This window comes from Sceloporus occidentalis, unplaced genomic scaffold, assembly GCF_023333645.1.
Source record: "Sceloporus occidentalis isolate IW3139 unplaced genomic scaffold, rSceOcc1.0.p SCAF_1, whole genome shotgun sequence".
Lineage (NCBI taxonomy): Eukaryota > Metazoa > Chordata > Lepidosauria > Squamata > Phrynosomatidae > Sceloporus > Sceloporus occidentalis.
In genome coordinates, this window is record NW_028316981.1 from 275,100,730 (window position 1) to 275,127,334 (window position 26,605).

The following is a 26,605-nucleotide window of genomic DNA, read 5'->3' on the forward strand; positions in this document are numbered from 1 at the left end:
GAGAGAGAGAGATAAGCAAGCAAGCAAGCCAAGATTAGAGAACGAGTTGGGGTAAATGCAGTGATGTTTTTTAAATTTTTATTTGATGTACATTGGAAGAGGGGTGGTCTTATACGGCAAGTATATCCCAAACTCTATATTTTAACTGGAAAAGTTGGGGGTCGTCTTATACGCCCAGTTGTCTTATACACCGGAAAATACGGTATTGTCAAAATTCTTCCTGAACTACATAACGAAACTAGTCAAGAATGCATTTTTAAAAAGGAAACTGGAAAGATAACTTGTTATGCTATTAATTTAACATACCAGTAAAGAGAAGGAAATAAAAGCAAGATTATAACACATGTGTGGAAAGACTCAAAAGATGGTGATTAGTAACAGCAGATCTAAAAAATAAATAAGAACTGAATACCAATTTTACTTTTTGCTGGAAGATTATTGGTAGGTCTTGAGAGATCACGAGAAGAACAAAAACGTGTCTAGAAAAAGTAAAGTGGATGAATTGAAGATGCCAAGAATGTGCAGTATAGTTAAAGGAGTTTGTAAGAAACAGTACAGAGTAGTTATTCGTTTAAGTTTCTGTTTATTTGTATTTTACCCAGCATTTCAATCAAAAGATTGGATTGTAATATGGATTGGAAGGGGGGGCATCCAAATTAAAATATGCAATAAAAGATATTAAAATATGTCTGTATCGTATGAGAGGAAGAGGAAGAAAGGGAAATACTTGTAACTCACACTTGTTTTTTCATACAGATCTCAAACACCCATCCCCCATCCCTTAGCATTTTGTCTTGCCCTTGCTATAACCTTAAAGATTACTTATCCCTTCCTTCTGTGCATTTTTAATTAAAGTAAAGTGCTGAACCTTTATCAAGTACACAATTGACATTCCAATTACTGCTGAAAAATGTCCAGCCCTGTGCTGATGATGTTTTCATTCACAGCTAAAGGCTTTTGCCCAGATATTTTGCAGATGTCCTGGAATGCTAAGCTGCTGGTATCCCATAATACTGGAATCTTAGATGTAGTCCGCAATTATCCCACAGAAACTTTAGCTGCTGATACCAGAAAACTGCTGGGTTCTACAGTAGGACTGGGTAGTTGCTGTGGATCTTGGGGCCAATTTTCTGCTCTTGAGTCCCTCTGGGGGCTGTATGGCCAATCTAAAATGCCAAAAACAAACTCAGAAATGGTCCTGAATCCACTCTTGGGTTTGTTTGTAGATCTCCCTCCCCACTGTTTAGCATCAAAAAACAAAAAAAATTTAAAATGAAGAAATGGTTCAAAGTCTACTGGTCTGGGTTGGTACTTTCTGATGTTAAACAGTACAGAGTAGGGCTGCAATCTGTTTAAAAAGTGAATTTCCTTTCTGGGAGGCTTGAGGAGAGACAGTTTGTGGGAAAGGGCTGAAAAAGAAGGGAAGTTTAGAGGAGTCTTGTGGGGTTATGTATGACACAGAACCACACTTTGGCCACAGTTCTGTAGTATCCTTTTTGCTATGCATGTTTCTGCCAGAAGTGCACTCTGGTAGAAGCAAATTGATAGGCCTGATGACTTCCCTCAGTAAGGATCTGCAAGCTCCTGGAACTGTTAGCTTTTGAAAGCTAGCAAATGAGAAGCAAGCCATATCTTGATTTTAGGCTAAGGGTGGGACTATCTCCCCTCAGGAACCTCTAGGATTCCTTTTAGCTCTTCTGTTTGAGAAGAGAAGAAACAATATAGAAAAGAATCAGTAGATAGGCACAGATTTATGACATTTCTGAGTGATTTCATGAGATAATGGCTTGAATCTAATCCTAGCTGGAATAAAATCTTTCAGTCAATAGAAACTTGGTAAATTGACACTTTCATCCATTCCATTATTTCAAGTGAATATGTTCTAATTGATACTAGCAACAAGATTTAAACATCTGCCTGTTATTTTAAAAGTGTGGCATCTTCAAGCAAGTGCTCAGGAGTAGTCTCTGTTGTGCTGATGCTTCAGTGGTCTGTTCAAGGCAAAAAGACCATGGGGGTGCATAATAAGAGTTCTGATGCACATTCTTACAGTCTTGTCAAGCTTTAAAGTCACATCTTCTTGTTTTGCATCTAGCAATGCTATATAATGACAATAGCGCACATAATTTGTAGAGCTAAAATCAGAACTGCCCCTCTCCTGAACAGTTTAAAATCTTGATCTATATGTGAGAGTGAAGGAAGAATGAAGCACATTAGATTGCAGGATATAAAATCAATGAAATTGCACATACATAATTAGTGTTTTGTTAATACATGATTCTGTTTATTTTGTCAGATAGCAGTGGTTATGGGTTCATGCACAGCTGGTGGAGCCTATGTCCCGGCAATGGCTGATGAAAGCATAATAGTTGGCAGGCAGGGAACAATTTTCTTGGGTGGACCTCCATTGGTAAGTGTGCGATTTTCAACAAATTATGGAACTTTGTCCTCTTCTGTTATAAGTAAAAGCTCTATAACTGCACTATAGATTTCTTATGGATGTTAGTTGTTTCCAAGAAAGGAAATCTAGCTGATTTATTAAAGTGCAAACATTTCATACATTAAAGTTTGGTACACATTTGAATTATGGAGTGGGGCAGATAGAAAATTGGTGTGCTGCCCTTATTCTGTGCATTTTGGCTAGTGCCGTTCTTGCTTTATGCAGTCCTTTAGTTTTTGCAACTACGTATGTGGCTGTCTCTGCCACAGTGATTTAGTATTTCTTATAGCGCTGAAGACTTTATAGGAAAACTACTAAACTTGAGGAGAGTGCTAACATTGAAGTCTATAGATTTCTGGAACCAAGCACCACTCAGCATTAAAAAAAAATGTCTCATTCTTTCATAATGCAGATTTGCAATGAGATGATTATCAGTGGCAAAATAGAGCACACATGCAAAGGTATACCGTATTTTCCGGCGTACAATACGACTTTTGAACCCCTGAAAATCGTCTTGAAAGCTGGGGGTTGTCTAATACGCCAGGTTAAGCCCGGCCTGCTCCCGCCTTCCCAGGCCCAGGCCTCCGCAGAGGCCGGGAAGGAGCGCCTCCGCCGGCGTGAGGGCCGCCGGCTTTGCCCTCCTTCCAGGCCTCTGCAGAGGCCGGAAAGGAGCGCCTCCGCTGGCGCAAGGGCCGCCAGCTTTGCCCTCCTTCCAGGCCTCCACAGAGGCCGGGAAGGAGCACCTCCGCCGGTGTGAGCGAACGTCGGCCTGCTCCCTCCTTGGATTTGGAGGAGGGGGTCTTATACAACGAATATATCTTAAAGTCTAAATTTTAAAAAGAAAAGTTGGGGGTCGTTTTATAGCCCCGTCGTCTTATACACCGGAAAATACTGTATTTTAGAAAATTGACTGTACCATTATTTAAGTCAGGCATAGGAAGTCTTCTGGTCTGCAGATGTTTTGAGCAATTCCCACAATACCTTACAACTGGATATAGTAGGTGGGGCAATTGTAAGTTGTGGTCTAAATCATCTGGATCCCCCCCCCCCCTGCTTTGTTTAAATGATCCAGAATGAGCTGTGATTTGCTGTGATGCTCCTTTTTCCCTTTCTTCTCCTGAACTGAATGGAAGAAGGTGTGAGGGAAAAGAAAGCTTCTACTTTAACAATGAAGCATTCAGTTCCACTTGGTATATGAAATCAGGAAACTGATAGTTTCTAATGAAGGCTCATTTAAACAAACTAGAATCAGATTATTGCAAAGGAAGTGTATTTTTTCCAGTTAGGTATTTGCGTATATATGCTTGTGAATCAGTGTCTGTTACTCAGCAGCAGATACCTATAAATCCCTGTTCCACTTTGTTTTGCTTCAATGAAGTGATGTTTGTGAAGTCAGGAATAGTTTGGATGTTCTGTTCTCTTCCCTTTGTTCTGCATAATGAGGAAAAATGTGGCTGTGTTCTTATTGGCTCAAGCCACAAATGGGTTTAACTGTCACTTCTCCTGCTTCTGCCCTTTAATAGCAGAATCAGGACATTCAGAGGAGACTTAATATACGCTATTTCTAATCCCAACATCTAAGTGTTTGTCACTAGATAGTCTTTTAAGGTACCAGAGAACTCTTTTTTTTAAAGAGGTTCTGACATGGGGTCCCACTCTGCTTATGCTTGCTGCATTGTTTCCGAGTTTCCTAAAAGATTGTTTGGGGATCAGTTAAATTTGAAGGTGTCTGTTAACCTTGACATGTGTCGAGATAGTGAAGGGAAATGCCTAACTTGTATTTTCTGTCTTCACTCCAATGTGGGGGTGGGGAGACTTTTTCTTCTTTCATATTTTTGAATGAAATGTAAATTATGATTTCTTTAACTGAGTCCAATATTTATTCTTTTTATTGCTCAACTTCTCTATGCTTATTTTCTAGAATTTAGAATTTTTGCTTTTCCTAAATATTAGTGGTGTCCTTTTGTAAGAGGTGTAATTTTTTGTTCATTTTAATTGTTCTAGTCTTTTTAGAAAAGGGCCTTTAATATAATAATAATAATAATAATAATAATGATAATAATAATAATAATTGGTGATGATGATGAAGGAGGAGCATTCTACTGGCATGGTTGAATAGATGATGACAAACATGTAAGGTTTTGTGGCTTTTGCGGGCTTTGAGATACCCTGGAGGGGATGGGGAGATGTATAAAAGTTTAAGGAATAACATAACCTGAGGTTTGTCAACTAACTCATTCATTCAAGATACTACTTCACAGGTTTTTTTGGGTAGACGTCATATTTGATATATGCAAGATTCCAGGTTGAAGGTGTGTCATTTCTATGCAAGGCTTGTTGGGCAGTGAGACTGGAAAAGATCTCATCCTGTTGTACAACTGTTGAATCTGACCTATGTCAGTTCCCTAATAATAATAATAATAATAATAATAATAATAATAATAGGATTTATTTATATGCTGCTCAATCACTGGGAATCCGGGTGGCTTACAACAGAGGGGATAATAGATGGTTCCCTGCCCTCAGGCTTACAATCTAAAAGACACGTCACAAAAGGAGAAGGGAATGGTGATGGGGGGGAGGGGATCAGGTCCAGCATCCTTCTCTCCCTCTGAGGCCTGGATCAAGGCAGATGGACTGGAGGGAGGGAGGGCTCTTCTTCTTCAGGCTAGCCCTGATGGAGCTGGGCCTGCCTGGTCAACTCCCTCATAGGCCGGAAGTTGACAGTTATGGAGGGAGGAGTCTCTTCTTCCAGGCTAGCCCTGATGGAGCTGGGCCTGCCTGGTCAACTCCCTCGTAGGCCGGAAGTTGACAGTTATGGAGGGAGGAGTCTCTTCTTCCAGGCTAGCCCTGGTGGAGCTGGGCCTGCCTGGGGAGCTGGGCCTGCCTGGTCAACTCCCTCACAGGCTGGAGGATGGCAGTTATCAAAAATACAGCTAAGCACTTTATAATATTTTAGTGGTTCCATTTAGTAATTATGAGAAAGAAATTGCTCATCAGAAAGAAACATAGGCCTAAATCCAATTGATGTTTTGAGCCAAAGGAGATCATTGTATAAATTGAATTTACATGAAAGTTGATTTACCATTCAGCAATTTATTCCATGGGTCTAATCTAGATGGGACTAGCAGTTGAATTTAAATAATACAATGTAACTTCTAAAACTTTGAACATATATGGTTGTTCAAATATATTGAATATTTATAACCGTTTCTTTGATGTCTTCTACTTATTCAAGATGACTTGGTGGCAGCAAAGGAAAAATATGCACATGACATTGCTTAGTTTGCAAGGATAATGACTTTAGTGTGGGCAGTGTTTTCCTGTGTCAGGGGTAGTTTTCTGGTACAAAGTAATCAGCAAAAGCAGACATAGAAAATCAATAACAAGCTCAGGATGACGACACTTTGCAATTTAACATTAATTAATCTGTTCTTTAAATTTCCTGTTTGAATTTCAAGCACTAATTATGTCACTTTAGAAAGTCAGAGTATATAGATTGTTTGTAAGTATAAGATCTTTTTTCAAAATCAAGTATTTTTTGTGTATTTGTGTAAGTAGCTTTTGAGATTCTACTTCTTAACAGAACTGGGAAATAAAGTTAGGCAGCCATTTATTAACACCATTTAATGCTAACATTGTATGGTAGAGAAATTATTCCATTATTTTCAAAGATTAGCCAAATTCAGTCCCCTGTTTGATCTCAATAAACATGAACCTGGTATTAAGATTCCATCATGTCTTCTGCATCTTGATGGTTTCAACCTCAAAAAATGTTTGCTTCTTTCATCACTCAGCTCTTGTGACACCCCTCTTTGTCCCTATATTAGTTGTCTGTCCAGTCCTACATCCAGCACAGACTTCTTAAGACTTCAGAAGTTTTCCATGCTGCTCTTTCCCATTTTTTTGTCCTAATATATCGCTCTGCATTTCTGTCAAGTTATCAAGATCCACCACCATCCTCAATCATTCAGAGGTCTGCAGATTCCTTAAATAAAGCTGCCCTTTCCCCTTGGCTCTATGCATGAAACTCCCTTCTTAAACAATGATGTGGTGGTGCTTTTCTTTCATCCTTCAAAACTTACCTTTTCTGTGCAACAACTAATCTTAAATATGTATAACCAACTGGAGACTTATTCTTTACAGATCCATAATTGTCTCCATTTGCCTTTCTTGATGACTGTATCAGATTTAGACTATAAATTTCATGAAGTGTGGCCTCTCTCTACCTTTTATTTTGTTAAGCTCTATACTTATTAATGGTTTTAATGCATTAACAACAACTTCATGTTATATCATCACTATTACCACCACCACACCCATCACCACCATGAATGAGTAGGGTGGGCTGAACAGAAACTGTATTCACTGCAGGGTTTTGTTGCAGGCCCCACTTGTTTTCTGTAAAGTAAAAAATGGGAAGCCAGAGAGTTCTGATGCAAGCATAATATTTCCTAATTCTTTAAACATGTTAAGAGATTGGGAGCACTCTTATGGCTTATGTACTCTTCTCCTTTCTCCCTCTCCCTCTCCTGCTTGGTTTAAGTTCTCCTCTCTCTTCTAATAATAATAATAATAATAATAATAATAATAATAATAATAATAATAATAGGTTTTATTTTTTGAATAAATCATAATTGAAGTTGGTGTGGCATTATCTCTTCACTGAGATTATGGAAAACCAAATGTAAATGAGATCATGCTACTAGTTTCAAATATTGTTTTAAAGCTATCCAGCTTGGAAATGTATTATTTGTACTAGGCCAGGGCTGCAAACTGAAGAAAATAACATGCATAAATTAAAGGCTGTAAAATTTGGAAGCTTACTGTAAAGATAATTTTAAACAGTAGCACAAAATAATTGTGAAAGGGAACCAATGATCCAGACCAATGAAATGAAAGCTTTGTTTTTCTACTTTAGGTTAAAGCAGCAACTGGGGAGGAGGTATCAGCAGAGGATCTTGGAGGTGCAGATCTTCACTGCAGGTAAAACTAAACAGTCCTGCTCCCAGTACAAAGGTACTGACTATAAATTACAGTGTTGTTGGACTATGCAAATAATAGTGGAATCTTTTGTTAACTGCTGTCAGTTTATATTTATGTGAAGTGTTTTTCCATTTGTTTTCTGAAATGTGCTTAGTTTTTTGGCAAGGCTTCTAGTATTTCAATTATTATGAGCAGATAATACATTTTTTCAATAATATTTGACCACTGAATAGTAAATAGAATATGTTTCCTTGTTAGGATATAATAATTATTAAAATGTTAAATCTGTGCAGAAAATCTGGTGTAACTGATCACTATGCGTTGGATGATAATCATGCACTCCATTTGGCTAGAAAAGTGGTACGAAGTTTGAACTACAAGAAGAAAATTGATGTGAGTATATTTAGCTTTTTTTGAATGAATGTGCATGCTCCTTCTATAGAATAGAGGTTCCAAAGAGTCTAGTGGAGAAACACTCCTTTGAACCCATAGATTTCCAGCAAAACGCCCACTTTCCCCAGATCATCTCTAGATAATTTCCCCCTCATTTATACCTCCTAAATAAGAAGGCCACCCCAAATAAGTATGTTCAGAGGCCTCATGCAGTCAATACAGTAGGATCTGGATCATTCTTAGGCCTTTCTCATTTTTCACACACATCTATTCATAGCTACAAATCCTTGCACACTGTTCATCACACAAACACTCCCCTATATTTTAATGTGATTTGTTGCTCTATCACATCCTCAGTTTGTTTACTTCTACCCTTCCTAGTGGTTTCCCCAATCTTTCTTGCCCACTCCTGAGCACTCTAAAAGTTTGCAAACATTCTCATTTCATGTTTACATAGTGATGATTGTATATAATGCTAAACAGGGGTAGAGGAGAGGGCAAGGGGAGCACACTTGCCATGCTCCATTCCTAGTTCCTTAACCTAGATCTAGTTGTATGATTAAAATGACACTTCAGGAGCTGTGTAGAACAGAACATTCTTCTAGAAATCTAGCCTGTTTAAAATGTTTTGCTAAATGAGTTGTACATATTTGAGCATGAGCTGATTATAGAGTTGTTCTGGAAGCTAGTAGGAAAATATTGAAACTATTGAAGGCCTTTCTCATTCTCTTGTATTTTTGGTTGTATTTTAAATTATTGCAGGTGACAGTAGAACCTTCAGAAGAGCCTTTGTTTCCTCTTGATGAAATCTATGGAATAGTTGGAGAACAGCTTAAAAGAAATTTTGATGTCAGAGAGGTAAAAAGCTATGATACATATGTACATATGGATGCTAATGCAATGTAGATGCACAAAATCTAGCCATAGATTGCCCAATGTTACCAAGCTTCCTTCCAGGAGTTCCCATATATGGTACAAATTACTACTGCCCCTCCCCCAAGTTTTGTGGCTGTTACAACGTCTGAGAAAGTAGCTGAGTGCCAACTGAATCAAGCATGGTCCGCCATCTCATCCGTCAGGAGCACTTGTTATCAGCTTCGGCTGATACGCCAGCTGCGCCCCTTCCTGGAGCAGGGAGACCTTGAAACAGTTGTACATGCGCTGGTCACCTCTCGATTGGACTTCTGTAATGCACTGTACATGGGGCTACCCTTGTGCCAAGTTCAGAAACTTCAACTTGTACAAAATATGGCAGCCAGGTTAATTACAGGTACTCGTCGTACCGATCACATAACACCGGTTTTGAAATCCCTTCACTGGCTGCCAATTAGTTTCCGGGCAAGGTACAAGGTGTTGGTGATTACCTTCAAAGCCCTACATGGCTTGGGTCCAGAATACTTACGAGATCGCCTACTTCCATACTGTCCGTCCCGCACTCTAAGGTCCTCGGGGAAGAATCTACTTCAGCCAATAAAATCTAGGCTAACTTCAGTCACCCAGAGGGCCTTTTCCATTGCAGCTCCGAAGCTATGGAATGACCTGCCGAAGGAGATCCGTGACATTTCTACTCTTACAGCCTTTAAGAAGGCTCTTAAGATGGATCTCTTCCGGCAGGCCTTCCCTACCTAGTTCTACTCCCCATTTACTGTGACTTAAGTCACTCTGTCCACCAATTCTTCTCTTAAATTTAATGAGAAGAATTAAATTAAAATTAATTAAAATAAAATCCTTGCCTCAAAAAGAAGAGCCCTCCTTCCATGACATCATCATCAGACCTGGGAGGGAATGAAAAAGAGAGGCCCAACTTCCATCAGGCCTAACTGTGAATGTTCTCACTTCGCTCTCTTTAATTTTATTGTATTTTATTTATTTATTTATTTTATTTTATTTTATTATCTTTATTTTTACTGTTGTAACCCGCCTGGATTCCTTGTGATTGGGCGGGCTATAAATAAATCATTATTATTATTATTATTATTATTATTATTATTATTATTATTATTATCTCTGTCTCATAGACTGAGAGACTGAGAATCCTTACCACCTGTCATGCAATTGTAGGCCCTCTTGTAAGTCACCTTTATCAACTGTTGGTCCCCAAAGTTCCCAATGTATGATAGTTGTTAAACCAGACAGGTCAGATTAACACTCTAAACATTTTCAAATCTTTGTGAATTATATGGGAAGGAACAGATTCTTTTGGTATTATTTCAGGCTATTTACTATAGCTATTCATGGATATTTACAGATACATTCCCTTTAGGACACTTCAGCTTTATTATGTAAGGCATTATTATTCCATTATATTGCAAATAAGACATTTTATATTAAGTTAGTAACTATGACATCATATTCATCAGGACATTCACAAGGACTTTACCTCTCTATTCAACCAGTTGACATGCTTGGCAATAAGTAGTACATGTAAAAACATCAGCCTTCTAAAACAGTTAAAATGTAACTTTATTCTTGAATTATCATAATCAGGTTCTTCCTAATCACATAGTTTTCCACAGTGTTTGCTAAATCATTATACAGACAACTCCTAAAGGCTTTTACGTATCCACAATCTTGTCCCTTATCATATTCTTAGCCATTTTCATCGCTTTGAGGAATTTTTCATATATTAAACATCGAGCAAATCTTAAGTCTTAACTACATTAATCACATGTAAGCATACCTCCTAGCTTTACCAGAATCAGCATTTTAGGGCTTGTCAGGAACTTTTCTTGGGAGGGCTAGATGTAGCCCTCCTCTTGTATTAGAAGTCTGCCTAAGCAGCTTAACTATGCAGGTCTGACAACTTTTTTATTCTCTTTTGATGCCCACTTAGTTATTGCAGGCAGCCTTGGTTATCTAATCAAGGGTTTAAATTTTTATCTTCTGTACACTCAATTCTAGTGCATATCCCACTTTTAAATTACACCCTATTACCATTGTCAGGTGTCTCTAGTGTACTAACTTTCAGAGTGACCTGAGGTCATTCTTTGAAATTTTTGTTTACATATTCTAAGGCCTGAAGCAGATGGGCCAAATAAAGCACCTTCTGGGTTCTTTGTGGGCATGGTGTTCAAATACTGCACACCCCTGAAGCAGTCAGAAGCTGCTCTGGGATCAGGTAACACGGCCTGAAGCCAGCCCCAAAAGGAGCAGAAAAAAGCTGCTCCTGCAGGAGGCCATTTGGAACTGTGGCAGTGGCTGGCTTCAGAACAGTGGCATCTGGTTGCTGTGGTCCCAGAGTGATTGTGGCTGCAGCAGCTGCAGATCGCTCCATTTTGCCCATTTACTTTGTCCTATTGAGAACATCTTAGTAGAATGTAGACCATAAAATCTGTGACAGTGTCTGTCCATATTTTGCTTTGTTATAAAAGAAAGGGAAATGTTTTTTAGATTTCAAATCTGTCAAACATTTCCTTTTCTTTTATTACTAGTCAGAATATGGCCAGACACTGTCACAGATCTTATGCTCTATATTGTACCATCTATAGGTTTCTACAAGGTAATATGTCCTTATTTAATGATATATTAACCTTTCAATAGTATATTCAGAGATTGAAGAATTGTTAACTAAAGTTCATCTTGTCCGTAATACAACTCTTGCTTTTCCTGTTTCTGATTCAGCACTAGAATTTAGGAATAAAGGGAGTAGCTGTTCTGCAATGTGTATTCCAACCTATCTTTAACTGGCACTCACTCGTACTCTTTTACATGCTTGCAACTCAAGACTGGCCCAAGACATTTTCCTATCTGAGACAGAGCAGCAAATGGCACCTCTCTCAGGGTGAATAGTACTCGAATCATAGAGTTGGGAGAGGCCACAAGGGCCATCCAGTCCAACCCCCTGCCATGCAGGAACACTCAATCAAAGCATACCCAACAGATGGCCATCAAAAACCTCTATGAAAGGAGACTCCACCACACTCTGAGGCAGTATAGTCCACTGTTCACTAGCTCTTACTGTTAGGAATTTCTTCCTAATGTTGAGGTAGAATCTCTTTTTCCTGGAGCTTGCATCCATTGCTCCGGATCTTAGTCTTTGGAGCAGCAGAAAACAAGCTTGTTCCCTCCTCAGTATGACATCCCTTCAAATATTTAGACAGGGCTATCACATCACCTCTAAACCTTCTCTTCTCCAGGCTAAACATCCCCAGCTCCCTAAGTCGTTCCTCATAGGGCATGGTTTCCAGACCCTTTACCATTTTAGTCGTCCTCCTTTGGACACGCTCCAATTTTTCAACATCCTTTTTGAATTGTGATGCCCAGAACTGGCACAGTACAGTGTGCCCACATTATACGCGGGTGCGCTATATGTGGCTTTCAGCATGCGGGGTACCGCATCCCATTCAGATGAATGGGGTGCGTGCCCGTGGTGCGCGTGCACTGCCGCACCGTCGCATGCACGAGCCCCATTCACTTGAATGGCGCTTGAGCATGAGCGGTATTTGGCTTATGTGGGGGGTCTGAAATGGATCCCCATGTAATCCAAGGGCGCACTGTATTCCAGGTGGGGCCTGACCAAAGCAGAATAAAAGGGCACTATTACCTCCCTTGATCTAGGCACTATACTTTTATTGATGCAATCTAAAATTTATTGATGCAACCTAAAATTGCATTGGCCTTTTAAAATTGCATTGGCTTGACAATTAATGTTTGCTGTGTTCAGTGGAAGTGTGTGAAGGTTTACAATTTCAGAGGTTTAAATTCCCTTTGAAGTCTGGACTGGCAAAAATGCTTAAATCTAGTTGGCCAGTGTTAATCTGGTAGGAACTAATCACAATTATGCAGTTTGCAACAATGCATTCTACCTTTTTGCAGTGAAGGAAGTATAGGCGGGATACAGACGGGCAAAAAGGGGTGTATTCATGACGTCATGAAGGTAGAGCTTTCAGACGGGCCTTACCTGAATGCCGCCATGAACACGCCCCCCGCACGCCCCAAGCGGGAAGAGGCAGCATTAAAAAGGTGCTGCTTTTCTCCGCTTCTTTTCCGTTTGATACGCAGCTGCGCAGCTCTGTATGTAAGCTGCTGCACCGGTACGCCAGAATTGCTACGCCGCTAATTTAAGTTGCCCATTTAAAAGCTCCGTGTCTGCTGTGTCGCATAATGAGTCGGGGTCCTGGAACATGCGCAGTTTGCAGTCAGGCTTTAATTGCAGCGTCAGCTGCCATGCAGGTGTGGAAGCTGCAGCACAGCTGCAGCGCATTTTAAGACTCCTAACCCTTACCCTAACCCTAACCCTAGAGCAACATGTACGCATGCGCTGCTTGGAAAGTTTGGAATTTAAAGTGAGCCCCTACACACATTCCTGTGCCATTTTCACCTAACAATAAAAACCGCTAAAACTGTAAATATTTACATATGTACAAGGGAGGTGATGGGGGATGGCAGGGGGACAGCAGTGGCAGCGGCGACAGCTGTGGCTGTGCATTGCAGATTCAGCAGGAGCGCGGGGACCAAAGGAGAGGAGGCATCCATGATGCTGGTGACACTACCAACGTGCAAGCGGACAAGGATGCCAACACCAGCTGATCACCAGCTGGCAGGAGACCACCATTGTTCTTGGGCAGAGCGGGGGAAAAAAGTTTTAAAGGGGCTTGGGCACTTTAAATGTGCCCATAGGCTTTCTACCGCCGCTGCTTAGTGCTGCAGCTGCGCATCCGCCAGCCGGCAAAGGAAAAAAAAAAGGCCCGTTTTTGGCCGCCCGTGAGGAAGCTGCCTCTCTCTTTGCAGCATCCTCCGAGGTGGCGGTTTGGAAACTGCGGGTCAGAAACGGCCCCAGGTGAGGCGTCTTCACTGCCTCCCATGTGGAAGCCCCATCTCCTGAGCCACGCCCCCGGGGTGGGCGGTCTGAAGGTTCCGTATTCAGCAGAATACACCTCCAAGACGTCTTCCCCTGCCCGTTTGTATCCCGCCCTGATCTTTTCAGAAGGGTCCTCTTTTTTTAAAGCAGCCCAGGAAACATTCAAAATATCCTGATGAATATTTGGATGCCTATAGTCACCTGCATTCATGGCAACATCTGAAAAGACATTGCACTTGTCCAAATATAATGGCTTGTTACCCATAAGAATGGCTTTATCCCAAATAACTGATGTTTTAAATTTTTAAAAAATCTTTTAAATCTCTCTTTAACTCATTATGACATTTAATATGTTTTTAGCTTATTTTAATATTTTTATTTTTTTAAACTGTTTAATTTGTGTTAATGTTATTTGTAAGTTGCCCTGAAATTATTCTGAAATAAGTATAAATGTTTTAATAAAATAAATAATACAGACAGTATTTCTAGACAACTTAGCCAGGTGATATTACTAGAGCTGGAGCCGTAATAATGCAGTAGTTTGAGTGTTGGAGTGTGATTCTGGAGACTAGGGTTTGAATCCCAGCTCAGCCATAGAAATCCACTGGGTGATCTTGGGCAAGTCACATTCTCTCAGCTTCAAAGGATGACAGTGGAAAACTCCCTCTCGGGAAACTTGCCACAAAAATGCCTTAGGGTCACCTAAGGGTTACTGTAAGTCGGAAGTGACTTGAAGGCACACAACAACAACAAATTGATTGAGCTGGATAATTGGGCTTGAAATACATTGTCCTAATAAAATAAAATACTGTTTAAGATACATTCTAGGATAGCCAAGTGTGATGTATTAATGGAGTTTAGAAAAATGACATTTCCATACAATGTATAGTAATAGAAACGTTCTATGTTTTTATTTTTAAGGTAATTGCTAGAATTGTTGATGGAAGTAAATTTGATGAATTTAAAGCTTTATATGGGGATACATTAATCACAGGTATTATTTTTAAATTATTATCAAACTCTGTATTTTAGTTTGATTTGCTTTTTTTAAAAATGTTTTATAATAACTTGTGGAAGACAAATGATACATTTTATAAAAAGTATTGTGATTGTATTCTGAAAATTGTATAGTCTCATACTTGACTTAATTTGGGCGGTACTGGAATCTTTCAGTGCTGAAGGCTTTCATTGTGAAATATTCTCCTGCTTTTTTCATATTCAGGGTTTGCTCGAATATTTGGATACCCAGTGGGAATAATTGGAAATAATGGCGTTCTTTTCTCAGAATCAGCAAAGAAGGCAAGTATAACTGAAGTTATTGGGCATTTGTCTTCACTATTTTTCTTGCTGCTTAGAAAATCAAATCAAACAAGGGATTATATGTAATAATTATTCATGATTAAAAATGTTGTATCTTTTAAAAACAATCTAAAAATCCCTTTTATACAAACATAAGAAGATCCAAGCTAGATAAGACCAAAATCTTATTTAGTCCAGCATTATGTTTACACAGGGTCCAGCTAGTTGTATGTGGGAAGCCCACATGTAGGTCATGTGTGCAATAGCACCCTTCTGTTCATGCTTCCTGGCAATTGATATGCAGACCTCCTACTTCCTCTGACACTAGACTAGCATCTAGTATCATGACTAGTTGCTATTCAGGTCCGTTTTCTCTGAATTTATCCAATCCCCTTTTAAAGCTTTCTAAGCTGACTGTATTCTCAACTTGTAGTAGTGAACAATTTAAATTATGAGCCATGTCAAGAACTAATAGCTTCAGTCTGTCCTGAATTATTATTCTTATTCTTTATTTATATAGCGCTGTAGATTTACACAGTGCTGTACATACAATCAGTAAAATCGATAAAAATAAAACCTGCCAATAGTGCACATTCTACAGGATAAAAACAATACACATATAAAACAATAATACAAGATAGAATCAGATAAAATAAGCAGGCAACAAATTAAAAAACATCAAATATAAAATCAAATATCAAATAACAATCAGATAAATAATCACACAATGCCTGGGAACGCTTCCCTGAACAATATAGTCTTCAACTCAGTTTTGAAACTAGTTAAAGAAGTGATGATCCATGTTCGTGGGGGAAGAAGGTTCCAGGAGTGAGGGGCAGCAAGTGAGAAGGGACGAATCTGGGATGGGGCAGTGGAGAACCTAGACTGGGACAGCAGACCTTGACTTCTAGAACGGAGGGTACGAATGGGCATGTGAGGAGAAAGACGTTCAGATAAATAAGGAGGGGCCAGCCCATGCAGGGCTTCAAAAGTCAGCACAGAAGTTTATACTGAATACAGAAGGGGAAGGGGAGCCAGTGAAGGGATGATAATAGAGGAGAAACATGGTCAGAGTGGAGAAACATGGTCAAAGTGGCAATCTACACCATTCGTCTTTAGTGGGTGGTTGACATAGTTCTTGTGTCAAATTCTTGGGCATATTAGGAAAGCAAGAGCTTTGGGTGCTGTGGATCAAGGGCTGCTCCAGTACAGCTTGGTTTGGGCCCTAATTGTGGTGGAAATATCATCTGCAGTATTTCTGTGTTTTAGGGCTTTTCCTATAGAATTGTCAATAAATAAATACATACAATGGACCCTTGTTATACACTGGGTTTTGGTTCTATGGATCCGTGGATTCTCAAGTCCCATTAAATATAATAACATAGCAAATTGGTGTCCCTTATAAAAATGGAAAATCAAGGTTTGATATTTGAAATTTATACTTTTTTGGAACATTTTCAAACTATGGATGCTTGAATCTGTGTATAAAAAATCCGTGTATAAGAAGGGCCGACTGTATGTTGTTGTTGTGACCCTTCATGTCATTTCTGACTTATGGCAAACCTATCACTGGGTTTTCTGGGCCTAAGAGTGACTTGCCCAAAGGTACCAAGTGGGCTTCCATGGCTGTGTGAAGAATTGAACCCTGGTCTCCCATAGTCAAGGCTCAAACCACTGTACTATGCTGGTTCTCAAATAAAGTAAATACATGCAAAAGGAGAATTTTGTGGTGGAAAAATCATCCAGCTGCTGCATCACTCAGGCAGCCTTTGGCAGAGATTTGGAATGCTCTGTGGATCAGATAAAATGTCACAGCTTTTCAACAAATTAATAATATTTTACATGAATGATTTTTTGGTGAAAGCACCCATTAGAAATACAGTTGCCCCTCTGTTTTTGTGGGGGATCTGTTTCAGACCCCCTTGTGAAAATAGAAACTCACATATATTCAGGCACCATTGGCTTGAATGGCTGTGCGCTCCAGCGCGTGTGCCTTTTTAGCCAATGGGAGTAATCAAGACTGCGGACTTCAAGTCTGCGAAAACAGAAGGGCAACTGTATGTTTATTTTCTATAACAGTATTGTTGCTCAAGTACATTCGAGCTCTTACTCAGAGAATTTTATAATAGACATGTTTGCTCTTAAGATGTCCCCTTGTAGTAGATGGGCCTACATAAGAGAAAACGAGAGCAAATGGACACTAAGCCTTCAGAGTATTGTTTCCCCCCAATTGAGATTTGGCCCTTCAGTTAATAAATAAGACCAACAAAATATTTTAGAGATTAAGATTCTATATGTTAAGATATGACTTTATATGCCTATATGCCTGGATAGTGCTGACTTAGTATTGTAGTTACATAGACCAGTAGGTTTAGACCAGTAGACATAAAGCAGTGGTGGATAGATTGTGGCTGTTCAGATGAAGTTGAGCTACAGTTTCCAGCATGGGATAACAATATTTGGAAAGCCACAAGTTGCCTGCCCCCTACCCAGATTGAAATTAGACATTGCTTTGTGTATTTGAAAGTCCTGGCTATAGCATTATTAAGCATACATTATTGTTGCTAAAGCTTTTAACTCACTTTTTAACAATTCCTATGTCTAACTGGTTTTTTGTCACTTCTGATGGCAGTAACTCTAATATACTATTTATAGCATTCACTACAGTAGCAAACCATTACTTCAACTGCTACAACCTGTTGTTTTTCACATATGTATGTGTTAAACATTGCTTCAAATCTGTTTTAGCAGTTTTTGGGAATGAGTAACTGTTTCACAGATTTGCTGTTTAAGCAAATAAATAACACAAACTAGGACAAGTTTTTTACAACACTGTCATTGTCTTCTAGAAAAATAATTTAAAGTATTACTACAACTAGGAAAATTAACATATATGGATATAGTCAGGTGTGACGTCATTTCTAGCAAATAAACTGAGGAAATGTTGTGTCTTTTATTTAAACGTGAAAGACAACAGTTCTGTGATGAGTTAATTTTAGTTCTTCGTGATCTTTGTGACATACACATGGGTTTCTGTGCATCTGCTGATGAGAACCTTCTTGAACTGAGTCTATTGGTTTGGAAGGAGCCTTATTTACCAGAAATGCATAATCAGGTAGGATTCCTATTGATCCCTCAGTTTCTTTTCCTCCCCCTACAGGTGCCTCAGCTAAAGATCCAGTGCATCTTGGTGTATTTGAGATTAGCTGTTCAACAATTAATTAGCACCATATCAACTATCACTCTCTTCCTTCCTTTACAGGGCACCCATTTTATTCAGCTTTGTTGTCAGAGAAATATTCCTATTGTGTTCTTGCAAAACATTACAGGTGATAAAATTATTGCTATGATGTATGTACTTCTATGTTTTATGAATTCCAGAGATAATAAATTATTTGGAAGTATCCGGTTCTTTACATAGCCAACTGTCAATGTAGCAGTTATGCATCAATTCTCATCCAGTACTTATAAGAAATATATTTGTGTTGTTGCAAGTTTGCAAAACAGATACTATGTAGATGGTGTAGGCAGTGATGGCTATTGTTATTGTTATTTTTGTTATTAATTTATACCTTGACTTAAAAATTAGGCACATGCAGTGATTGAATTTAAAAGAAGAAGCTGACTACAGTCTTTAAATCTACAAGGTCAGTTATCTTAAAGATATAGTTGGGTAATACCCTTTATGAAGGTTGATTACTATCTCCAACCAGTAGGCAAATTACATAGTTATGTTTAATTGGGGCCCAGTAGAGGAATTACCTTGTTACTTCTATATATTATGATAATGGACCAACAAGGCTACCTGAACATTTTGTTAACAGTAATATTGCTTCTCTTCCAAATCATTAGGTTTCATGGTTGGTAAAGAGTATGAGGCTGGTGGAATAGCAAAAGATGGAGCCAAGATGGTTACTGCGGTAGCATGTGCCAATGTGCCTAAAATAACAGTTATTATTGGAGGTTCCTATGGTGCTGGAAATTATGGAATGTGTGGAAGAGCATATAGGTCAGTATGTATCCCTGGGTTAGTAGTGATGATTACTTGCTATGAGTCTGTAACAGGAAATTGGGGTTGGTTTCAGTTAATAGAGATGGTGCTATCCAGTTTTTAATTATCTGAAAGTATCCATACGAATGTATTAATCAGTCAAGGGAGACCTCAGAGCTATATTTTTGACTCTGTGTGCCATATATCTTGTTTATTGCCCATTGTTTGGGAATTGCTTTTAATGTTAATTTTTTTTGGGGGGGAGTAGGAATCTGGAGTCTAGTGCACTTTTATCTACTGTTTCTGTGCCTTTGATTTTTCTGTTTTCTCTTTTATATGCTGTTACCTGCCTTGATCCAACACAGAGAGAGGCGCGTTATAAATAAATACTACTATTATTATTGTTGTTGTTGTTGTTGTTGATTTAGATCTTTTGATGTTTCCAATTACATGAAACATATGCCATGTCATTAATGGGATTGAAGCTAAAGTGTGTCTTTCTAGTTGGAGATACTGAGAAGAACCAGTAGCTTGATTAAGGGGAGTCGTAGCTCTAGGAAAAATTGTGTTTTGCTATGGGTGTATGATATTAAGTTAGTTTAATGTTTATATTTCTAGTCCAAGATTTCTTTATATGTGGCCAAATGCTCGAATCTCAGTCATGGGAGGAGAACAAGCAGCAACAGTTTTAGCTACAATAGCGAAGGACCAAAAAGCAAGGGAAGGAAAGCAGGTAAACCTTCTTTGCTGGTAACACTTAGCAAGATTATAGAAATTCTTACACTAATATTCAGTAGTGCCCTATAATTTCTCAAAATTTTGATGTAGTGCTTCTATGTATGTGATTCTAAGATGAAATGTAAATGTTGCATATCATAGGTTTTTCTTAGGCAAGAAATACAGTGGACCCTTGTTATATGTTGGGGTTTGGTTCCAAGATCCCCCTTGTATAACAAAATCTGTGTATGCTCAAGTCCCACTAAATATAATGACATAGCAAAATGGTGTCCCTTATAAAAAATGGAAAATCAAGGTTTGATATTTATTTATTTATTTATTTATTTATTTATTTATTTATGGTATTTATACCCCGCCCTTCAGCTCTAAAGGCTATCAGAGCAGCTTACAATTATTTGAAATTTATACTTTTTTGGAACATTTTCAAACCGTGGATGTTTGAGTTCGTGTATAAAAAATCCATGTATAAGAAGGGCCAACTGTACTCATAGCTGGTTTTGTTAATTCTTTCCGCTGAAATATAGCTTACAGCACCTGGTATTCATTTGTGGTCTCCCATCCAAGTACTAACCAGGTTGGAGCCAGACAAGATCTGGTGTCTCTAGAATATTTTGGTCCTTTCCAAATAAAAGGAATGATAAGGAGGAACAAAACCAGCTGCCAGCTGTAAAGACTACTAAGTTGAAACAAGTCAAATGTACTGTAGTCTGCATGGCTTCCAACTAACATCTGCTTTGCATTATGTAACATACCAGATTTAATCCCTTATATTCTATTTAGAGGGTTAGGTTGAAATTGACCTAAAAGACGTTTTCCTGAGGTGCTGGAGAGCCGTGTTGGCTAATGAAAATAAACAATAGTAAATTAGAGGGACAAATAGTCTAGCTTTGACCTAATGTAAAGTAGATTTCTAACTTTGTATGAAAGAGATAGTACCATTCCTTCCCAGTTAAAACTCACCCAGTCAGAATGACTGCATAGACACCTCTCTCTTTTTTCTTGTGCAGGGATTGAGCTCTAAAGTCTCTGGCAGGAGTTATAAAGAGCTCGCTAGCCTGCTAGCTCCAACCCAGTGACTCACAGAAACCCCACCTCTTCAAGAACAAACACTCCCAGTCAAAACTCACCCAGTCAAAATGGCCACCCAGACACCTCTCTCCTCCTTCTCCCTCTGCAGGAATTGAACTCTAAATGTATAATCTTTTTAATACCTAAAAATAGAGAATTACCATTCCTCACCGTATCTATTCAATTTATAGTTATCTGAAGAGGAGGAAAAAGCTCTGAAGGAGCCAATCATCAAAAGGTTTGAAGAGGAAGGAAATCCATACTATTCCAGTGCAAGGTAATATGCAGATAATTTTGGTGATTTGTATTTTAATGTGCTATAATTTTTAAAAATGAGAGGTGGTAAGAATTTTGCAGGCACTAATTCACTTGTTTATTATTATTATTACATGCTTGTTATTCACTGTTCTCTCCTCTCTTCTCCTCATGTCAACACCAAATAATTAGACAGTGACCTAGAACAACCCATCTTTTTCTTGTAGGCTGCTATTGTGGGCTGATTCAGATGATGCGAAAGATGATGAGTCTCTCACGCTTTCTCATCCATATCCTTATCTAGCATAACTGCAAAGAGGAGATCAAATGGTTTCATGTTTTTTGTTGTTGTTAATTTTTGCCTAGTTAAAAGAAGCCAGCTTCAAAACATTGTCTATGAAACTGGCTTATTTCAACTAGTCATTGTTAACATTAATCATAATTTATTGTTGGACAACACATTAAACTTCAGTTAATCCAAAATGTGAGTAGAAGCTTTTAGTTTTCTCAAAGCTGTACCAGAGGGTAGGATTAAGAAAGACTGCATGAGGCCCAAACTCACTGAGACTCATTACTATAATGTGAAACTGTAGTTTAATGTTATACACAAAGATAGCCAACATTTACAAATTACTCATTTGCTGCACAGTAATACATCTTGTGCTCTTCAGCCTGTTGGTGGTCTTTAATGTACAAGAGGGTGCGAAAAGGTCTTGGCTCAAACAAGAGAGGAATGACCTGGAGCCATGAAGTTTATATGCTATTCCACATATACAGTCCAAAGCACTTGGCACATTGTTCCTCAAGTTGTCTTTAATCTTTACAAAAATAAAAAATCTGATATATGATCACTGAAATACTGCTCTGTTGCTACTATCACCTCTGAATCATTTGAAAATTTCCTTCCTTCCTTTCAAGCACTTTTAAGGTTTGGACACAGGAAGTAGTGGGATGGAGCAAGATCTCATGAGTAGGGTGGATGGTCTATGCACTCAAACCCCAGGTCCTTCAAAACATCTATCTGTGAGCAGGTGCATTGTCCTGCAAAAAGAGATCACCTTTCCACAGCTTCCTGCACCATTTTTATCCAGTGCCTCCTTTAATTGGCACAGCAAGTTAGAGCTGAAACAGACGGCTGTAAAGGGGCAACTCTACGCCACCTCTTTGAGCGCTGGATTGGTGCTGCGGCAACCGCATGCCGCAACCCCGATCCGGCATTTTCCTGGTGCAAAAAGGAGTGGCAGAAAGCTGCTCCTTTTTTCACCAGGAAAAAGGTGCCTTTGCTGTGGTGGTGGCTGTTTTTCCAGATTTTGGTGGCATGTGGTCATGAGTTTGCATCATACACTCATGGATTTCCTTTCGAGCTTTCTTCTTCTGAAACAGTAACTTCATGATGACCCAGAGTTCAGCACTTGAAAATTTCACACTTTTTGCTGTCATGGTTCTATCAGTGATCTGAAAAAAATCAGAAATTAGAGCTATGATGCTGCAAATTGGCAGTTTACAGTAGAAAAAGAATATTCTTTTAAGCTACAGTGACAAAATTGTACTTAGATTTTGGGAAGTGGCTCAGGCCAAGAAGTTTCCAGCACCCCATCATAATAAACCTTAAAACTGGAATGGACTGGAGTAAAAACTATGTGCAGTTATACCATTTGAGAACTTGGCTTTGTGTGCCTGTAACAAAAGATCATACATCTTCTCCTGAGGCTGAAGGGACAAATAAATATATATCTCTTTATATTTTACTTCTGGTATTATATTAAAATCAAGATTTTTTTCCAATGAACTAATTATGTTAAAGAAATTATCATCAAACTGTATGTGTTTACACCAAATCCTTATTGGGGATAAAAAATACTATTTTTCCTTTTTAGGATAATTACTGGAGGGCTCTTACTAATGTTTTTATATATGCTAATGGATTGAAGAACAATAGTGGGTTTTTGTAGCTTTCAGTGTGTACTTAGTTGCAATATGAAAAACATGTCTTTTATCAGTTGATACCATAGATTAATTAGTGAGTGTGCAGAGATTTTAATTTAAGTATTTAAACTTTTGACCTTTTATTGAAAACTTCAAGAAATGACTGATATGCCTAGACATTTAACATATTTTCTTATTCCGAAATTTGAGATCGCGGTGAGATAGCATTTTATACATGCTTGGTCTTTCTGGGTCCATATTTTATGATCAAGTGATCTTTACATCTGGCACCCCTTATAATCCCACCCACTTTTGAATCTTAGATAAAATGTCAGACTCTATGAATCTTCAATTATAATTTCACCTAATTTCCTATATAAGTGAATCTGACTTCTTTGTTTCCACTGACATTTATAGAGCAGCATATATGATAGAGTAAGAGTAATTGGCTTCAAAGTGAGCCCCTGCCTAGAGCTGCTGAATACATGATTCCCATGCCAGGACATTGTATTGTGTGCCCTTCATTGTGTACATAGATCCCACTCAGCAGTTTAGAATTCTACATTAAGGCTTAAGCCCACTTATTACTCCCAATTAGAGTAGACCCCTTGAATTAATGGAACTTGTTAAATCAACACATATATAGGTTCCATTAATGTAATGGATCTGCTGTAGTTGAGACAAAAATTGGATTTAGGCAAAATACTTAATTGATTGTCTGTGCTTTTAGATTGACAGCACTAATTATCTTTTGGGTATGAGGGGAATTATTTTAGTCTCTCCCTCCCAGTGACAGATGACTGGCAATATTAAACCCTACACTATGGACCATCTGTTGGATGGGTGTATTCATACGTGTAAATGATTGTGCAAATCATTCTGATTACAGCACACATCTGTGATGTTGATTTGCCTTGGAATTATAACATTGCATTAAGAAATACTTATTTGTGTGTGTGCGCGCGCAACTACATTAATAAATGGAAGCATACTTCTTTTATTACTTTTCCATATAAATTATATTTCATTCTGTGTACAGGATGTCAGGAGACTGCTCCATAGTCAAATTTATGCATCTGATGTGTCTGACTAAAACCTGTCAACATGCAGAAGCCTTAATTATCAGGAGTCATTAGCCAGACATCTTTTTAATGAGCTAGATTAATGTGCTTACAGACCTCTAAAAGGTGTTTAATCAGTTTACCTGGTAACAAATGTCACGAGCAGCTTTCTATCCAAGTCATTCACTTTTTTTCTGTACAGAGGTACTGTTATTAATTTTTTACAAGCAGAGATATGATTCATGTTCTCACCATGGAGTTTGATAAGCTGTTCTATAATTAATGCTTTGTCTCACTACAAAAGGCACTTTTCACTAAACAAAGGGAGAAAGGCATAGTGCTTCTCAGGAAATAATGATAATTATGACAAAATGATAATTTTGACAAAGAACAGTTGCTGTGATTACATCATTATTGCAGAAAGTTGAAATAAATATGTACAGTTTGCATAGAGATTGGGTGGGCATAAACAAGCATTCATATGGAGTGAAGTTCAGCCTGTTCTTTAGGAATATTAATATTCGGAAAAGTGGGCTACACGTTTTCTGCGTAATTAGATTTTAAAATATAATCCTCAAGACACTTAACAAAGAAGTTTGATTCTGTAGCCAGAGGAAAATACCCTGTTCTAAACACCCAGTTCTGACTGTTTATTCATAAATGAGTATTCTAAAGCATGTATATTCTTCTTCATATGGCCTACTGTAGTTGCTGTCTATACTCCAGATAAGAATCAGATAAACTGTTTAAGGGATGTATGCATGATCAATATTTTTTGGGTTTACAATTTCTGGTTTCCACACACTAGTTGCTCATCTAAAGATAAATAAATTGCTTCATGTGCTCATAATTGGGATGTTATGACCCTTTTAATTTATGCATCCCTTGTTTTAACTCAATTTGTTATGGCAGGGATTAGTTTCATCTGTTTGGAAGTATTCTTCAGCATTGAAGATTAGTGAAATTATTGTTGGCAAGGCATTGCAAAGAAATGCATTGCTACTGCATACATCTCTTGCATTTAAAACTCAAAACTATATCTAGTTGATGTTTAAACTAAGCTCTGTAATCAGTCATAATTTACTTTTCCTCTTTAGTGTATGGATATTGTATAAAAATAAATATCGATTGGCTTGTACTTCTGCTGAAATCCCTTGAAACTGTTTAAGTTTGGGTTAAATCCAAAATAATTTCTTACCCGTGTCTCTTATTTTTTTTACAGTAAAACCCTAAGGCTTGCTATGAGTATATCCAAGGATTATAGAAGGGTGAACCATGTTTCAGAACAGCATTATCTTTTTAAAATGTGATAAAAGAAGGCAGACTGCTGTAAATATTTGGAGCAATGTCACAGTGAATAATTTCATGTGAAATGGATACACTGTTTAGACATTTTGGCACAACCTGAAGAATAACTCTGAATTGGGGATATTTAAGTTAATAGAAAATATTTATCCTGTTTTCGCACAAATATGAGAAAGTGCTATTATCTTCTATCATATCTTGGTCACATGATACGGTATGGCTGACCCTCATTCAGTGGCAGTCCCTGAATTGAATCCTAATTAAATAGGTTCTGCTGAGATTCTAGGGGTCACTAAACTTTACATTTTAATGGCTGAAGATAAGTTTTAAGTATCTCAGCCATTTGAAGTTAATGTCTACCTCCTTGATATAGCAAAGGTTTTCACAATTGGCCCTTGCCTGTCTGCGTGTCTTAAATGGTACTTGGAGTGTCATTTATAGGTGTTTACAGATAAATATTCCCGATGTTGCTGTGCTACCTTTCAAATGTTTAGTTTTTCACTTAATCCTTTATTTTTGTTTTTTCCATTCCAGGCTATGGGATGATGGAATTATTGACCCAGCTGACACAAGATTGGTTTTGGGTCTCAGCCTAAGTGCTGCACTAAATGCACCTACCAAGATGACAGAATTTGGAATATTCAGAATGTGATTTGAAAGCCCTGGTAGAGATACCTCTGGATTATTAATACAACTTTTAATTAAGAAATCAAGTGAACTAACAATATCAATATATGAAATAAAGATTTGTGCAATACTATAGATGGTTTTTATCCTTATTTGCATTTAAGTAAATGAAATGAGAAATCATTATGGCGGGTTACAGACCGCCATTAAAGTACGGAGTCAGTCCGTACTAAGGTTAGGAAGGTGCGGTGCTTCTGCACCCCCCTAACCCTAGTACGGACTGAGTCCATACAAAATGGCGGCTCCCCTTCCACAAGGGGGCCGCCATGACGACGTCACGATAGCGCCGCCTCTATACGGGGCGGCACGGACGTGACGTTGTCGGTCCGCGCCAGGGCGCTTAGTGTAGGGCGCTTAGTGTGCCCTTTTCGCGGACCAGGAAGGAGCTCCGTTTCGGAGCTCCTTCCTGGTTTGCGGCGCTGCTTTGCATCGCTGGGCGCAGCCTTCAGACGGCTGCGCCCAGCGAAGCAAGGGAAAAAGGGGCCAAGCGGCCCCTTTCTCCCCCTCCCCGCCACCGTGGGGTGTCCTTGGGGCTTGAAGCCCCAAGGACACCCCTTTTCAAGCTGCGGGGAAGCGGAATTTTGCCGCTTCCCCGCAGCCTGAAAAGTGGCGGATCGGGGCCTCAGCGGCTGCCGTTCTACCAGCTGAGGCCCCGA

At 38.7% G+C, this 26,605-nt stretch overlaps 1 protein-coding gene across 2 annotated transcripts in view; it reads left to right on the forward strand.

Moving 5' to 3' along the window:
* Window positions 1-26,022, forward strand: part of MCCC2 (methylcrotonyl-CoA carboxylase subunit 2) — a 52,458-nt gene extending 26,436 nt beyond the window's left edge. Inside the window, exons 7-17 of one of the 2 annotated variants that reach the window (XM_089493995.1) lie at window positions 2,297-2,410; window positions 7,362-7,426; window positions 7,720-7,819; window positions 8,582-8,677; window positions 14,541-14,613; window positions 14,842-14,918; window positions 18,181-18,247; window positions 18,771-18,927; window positions 19,528-19,642; window positions 20,907-20,992; window positions 25,797-26,022. In XM_089493995.1, the coding sequence (XP_089350121.1) occupies window positions 2,297-2,410; window positions 7,362-7,426; window positions 7,720-7,819; window positions 8,582-8,677; window positions 14,541-14,613; window positions 14,842-14,918; window positions 18,181-18,247; window positions 18,771-18,927; window positions 19,528-19,642; window positions 20,907-20,992; window positions 25,797-25,914 (1,068 nt within the window). In that variant the 3' untranslated portion in view covers window positions 25,915-26,022. The remainder of the gene's footprint in view (window positions 1-2,296; window positions 2,411-7,361; window positions 7,427-7,719; window positions 7,820-8,581; window positions 8,678-14,540; window positions 14,614-14,841; window positions 14,919-18,180; window positions 18,248-18,770; window positions 18,928-19,527; window positions 19,643-20,906; window positions 20,993-25,796) is intronic. The other variant, XM_089494003.1, reaches the window with a different exon arrangement.
* Window positions 26,023-26,605: the final 583 nt, after the last annotated feature.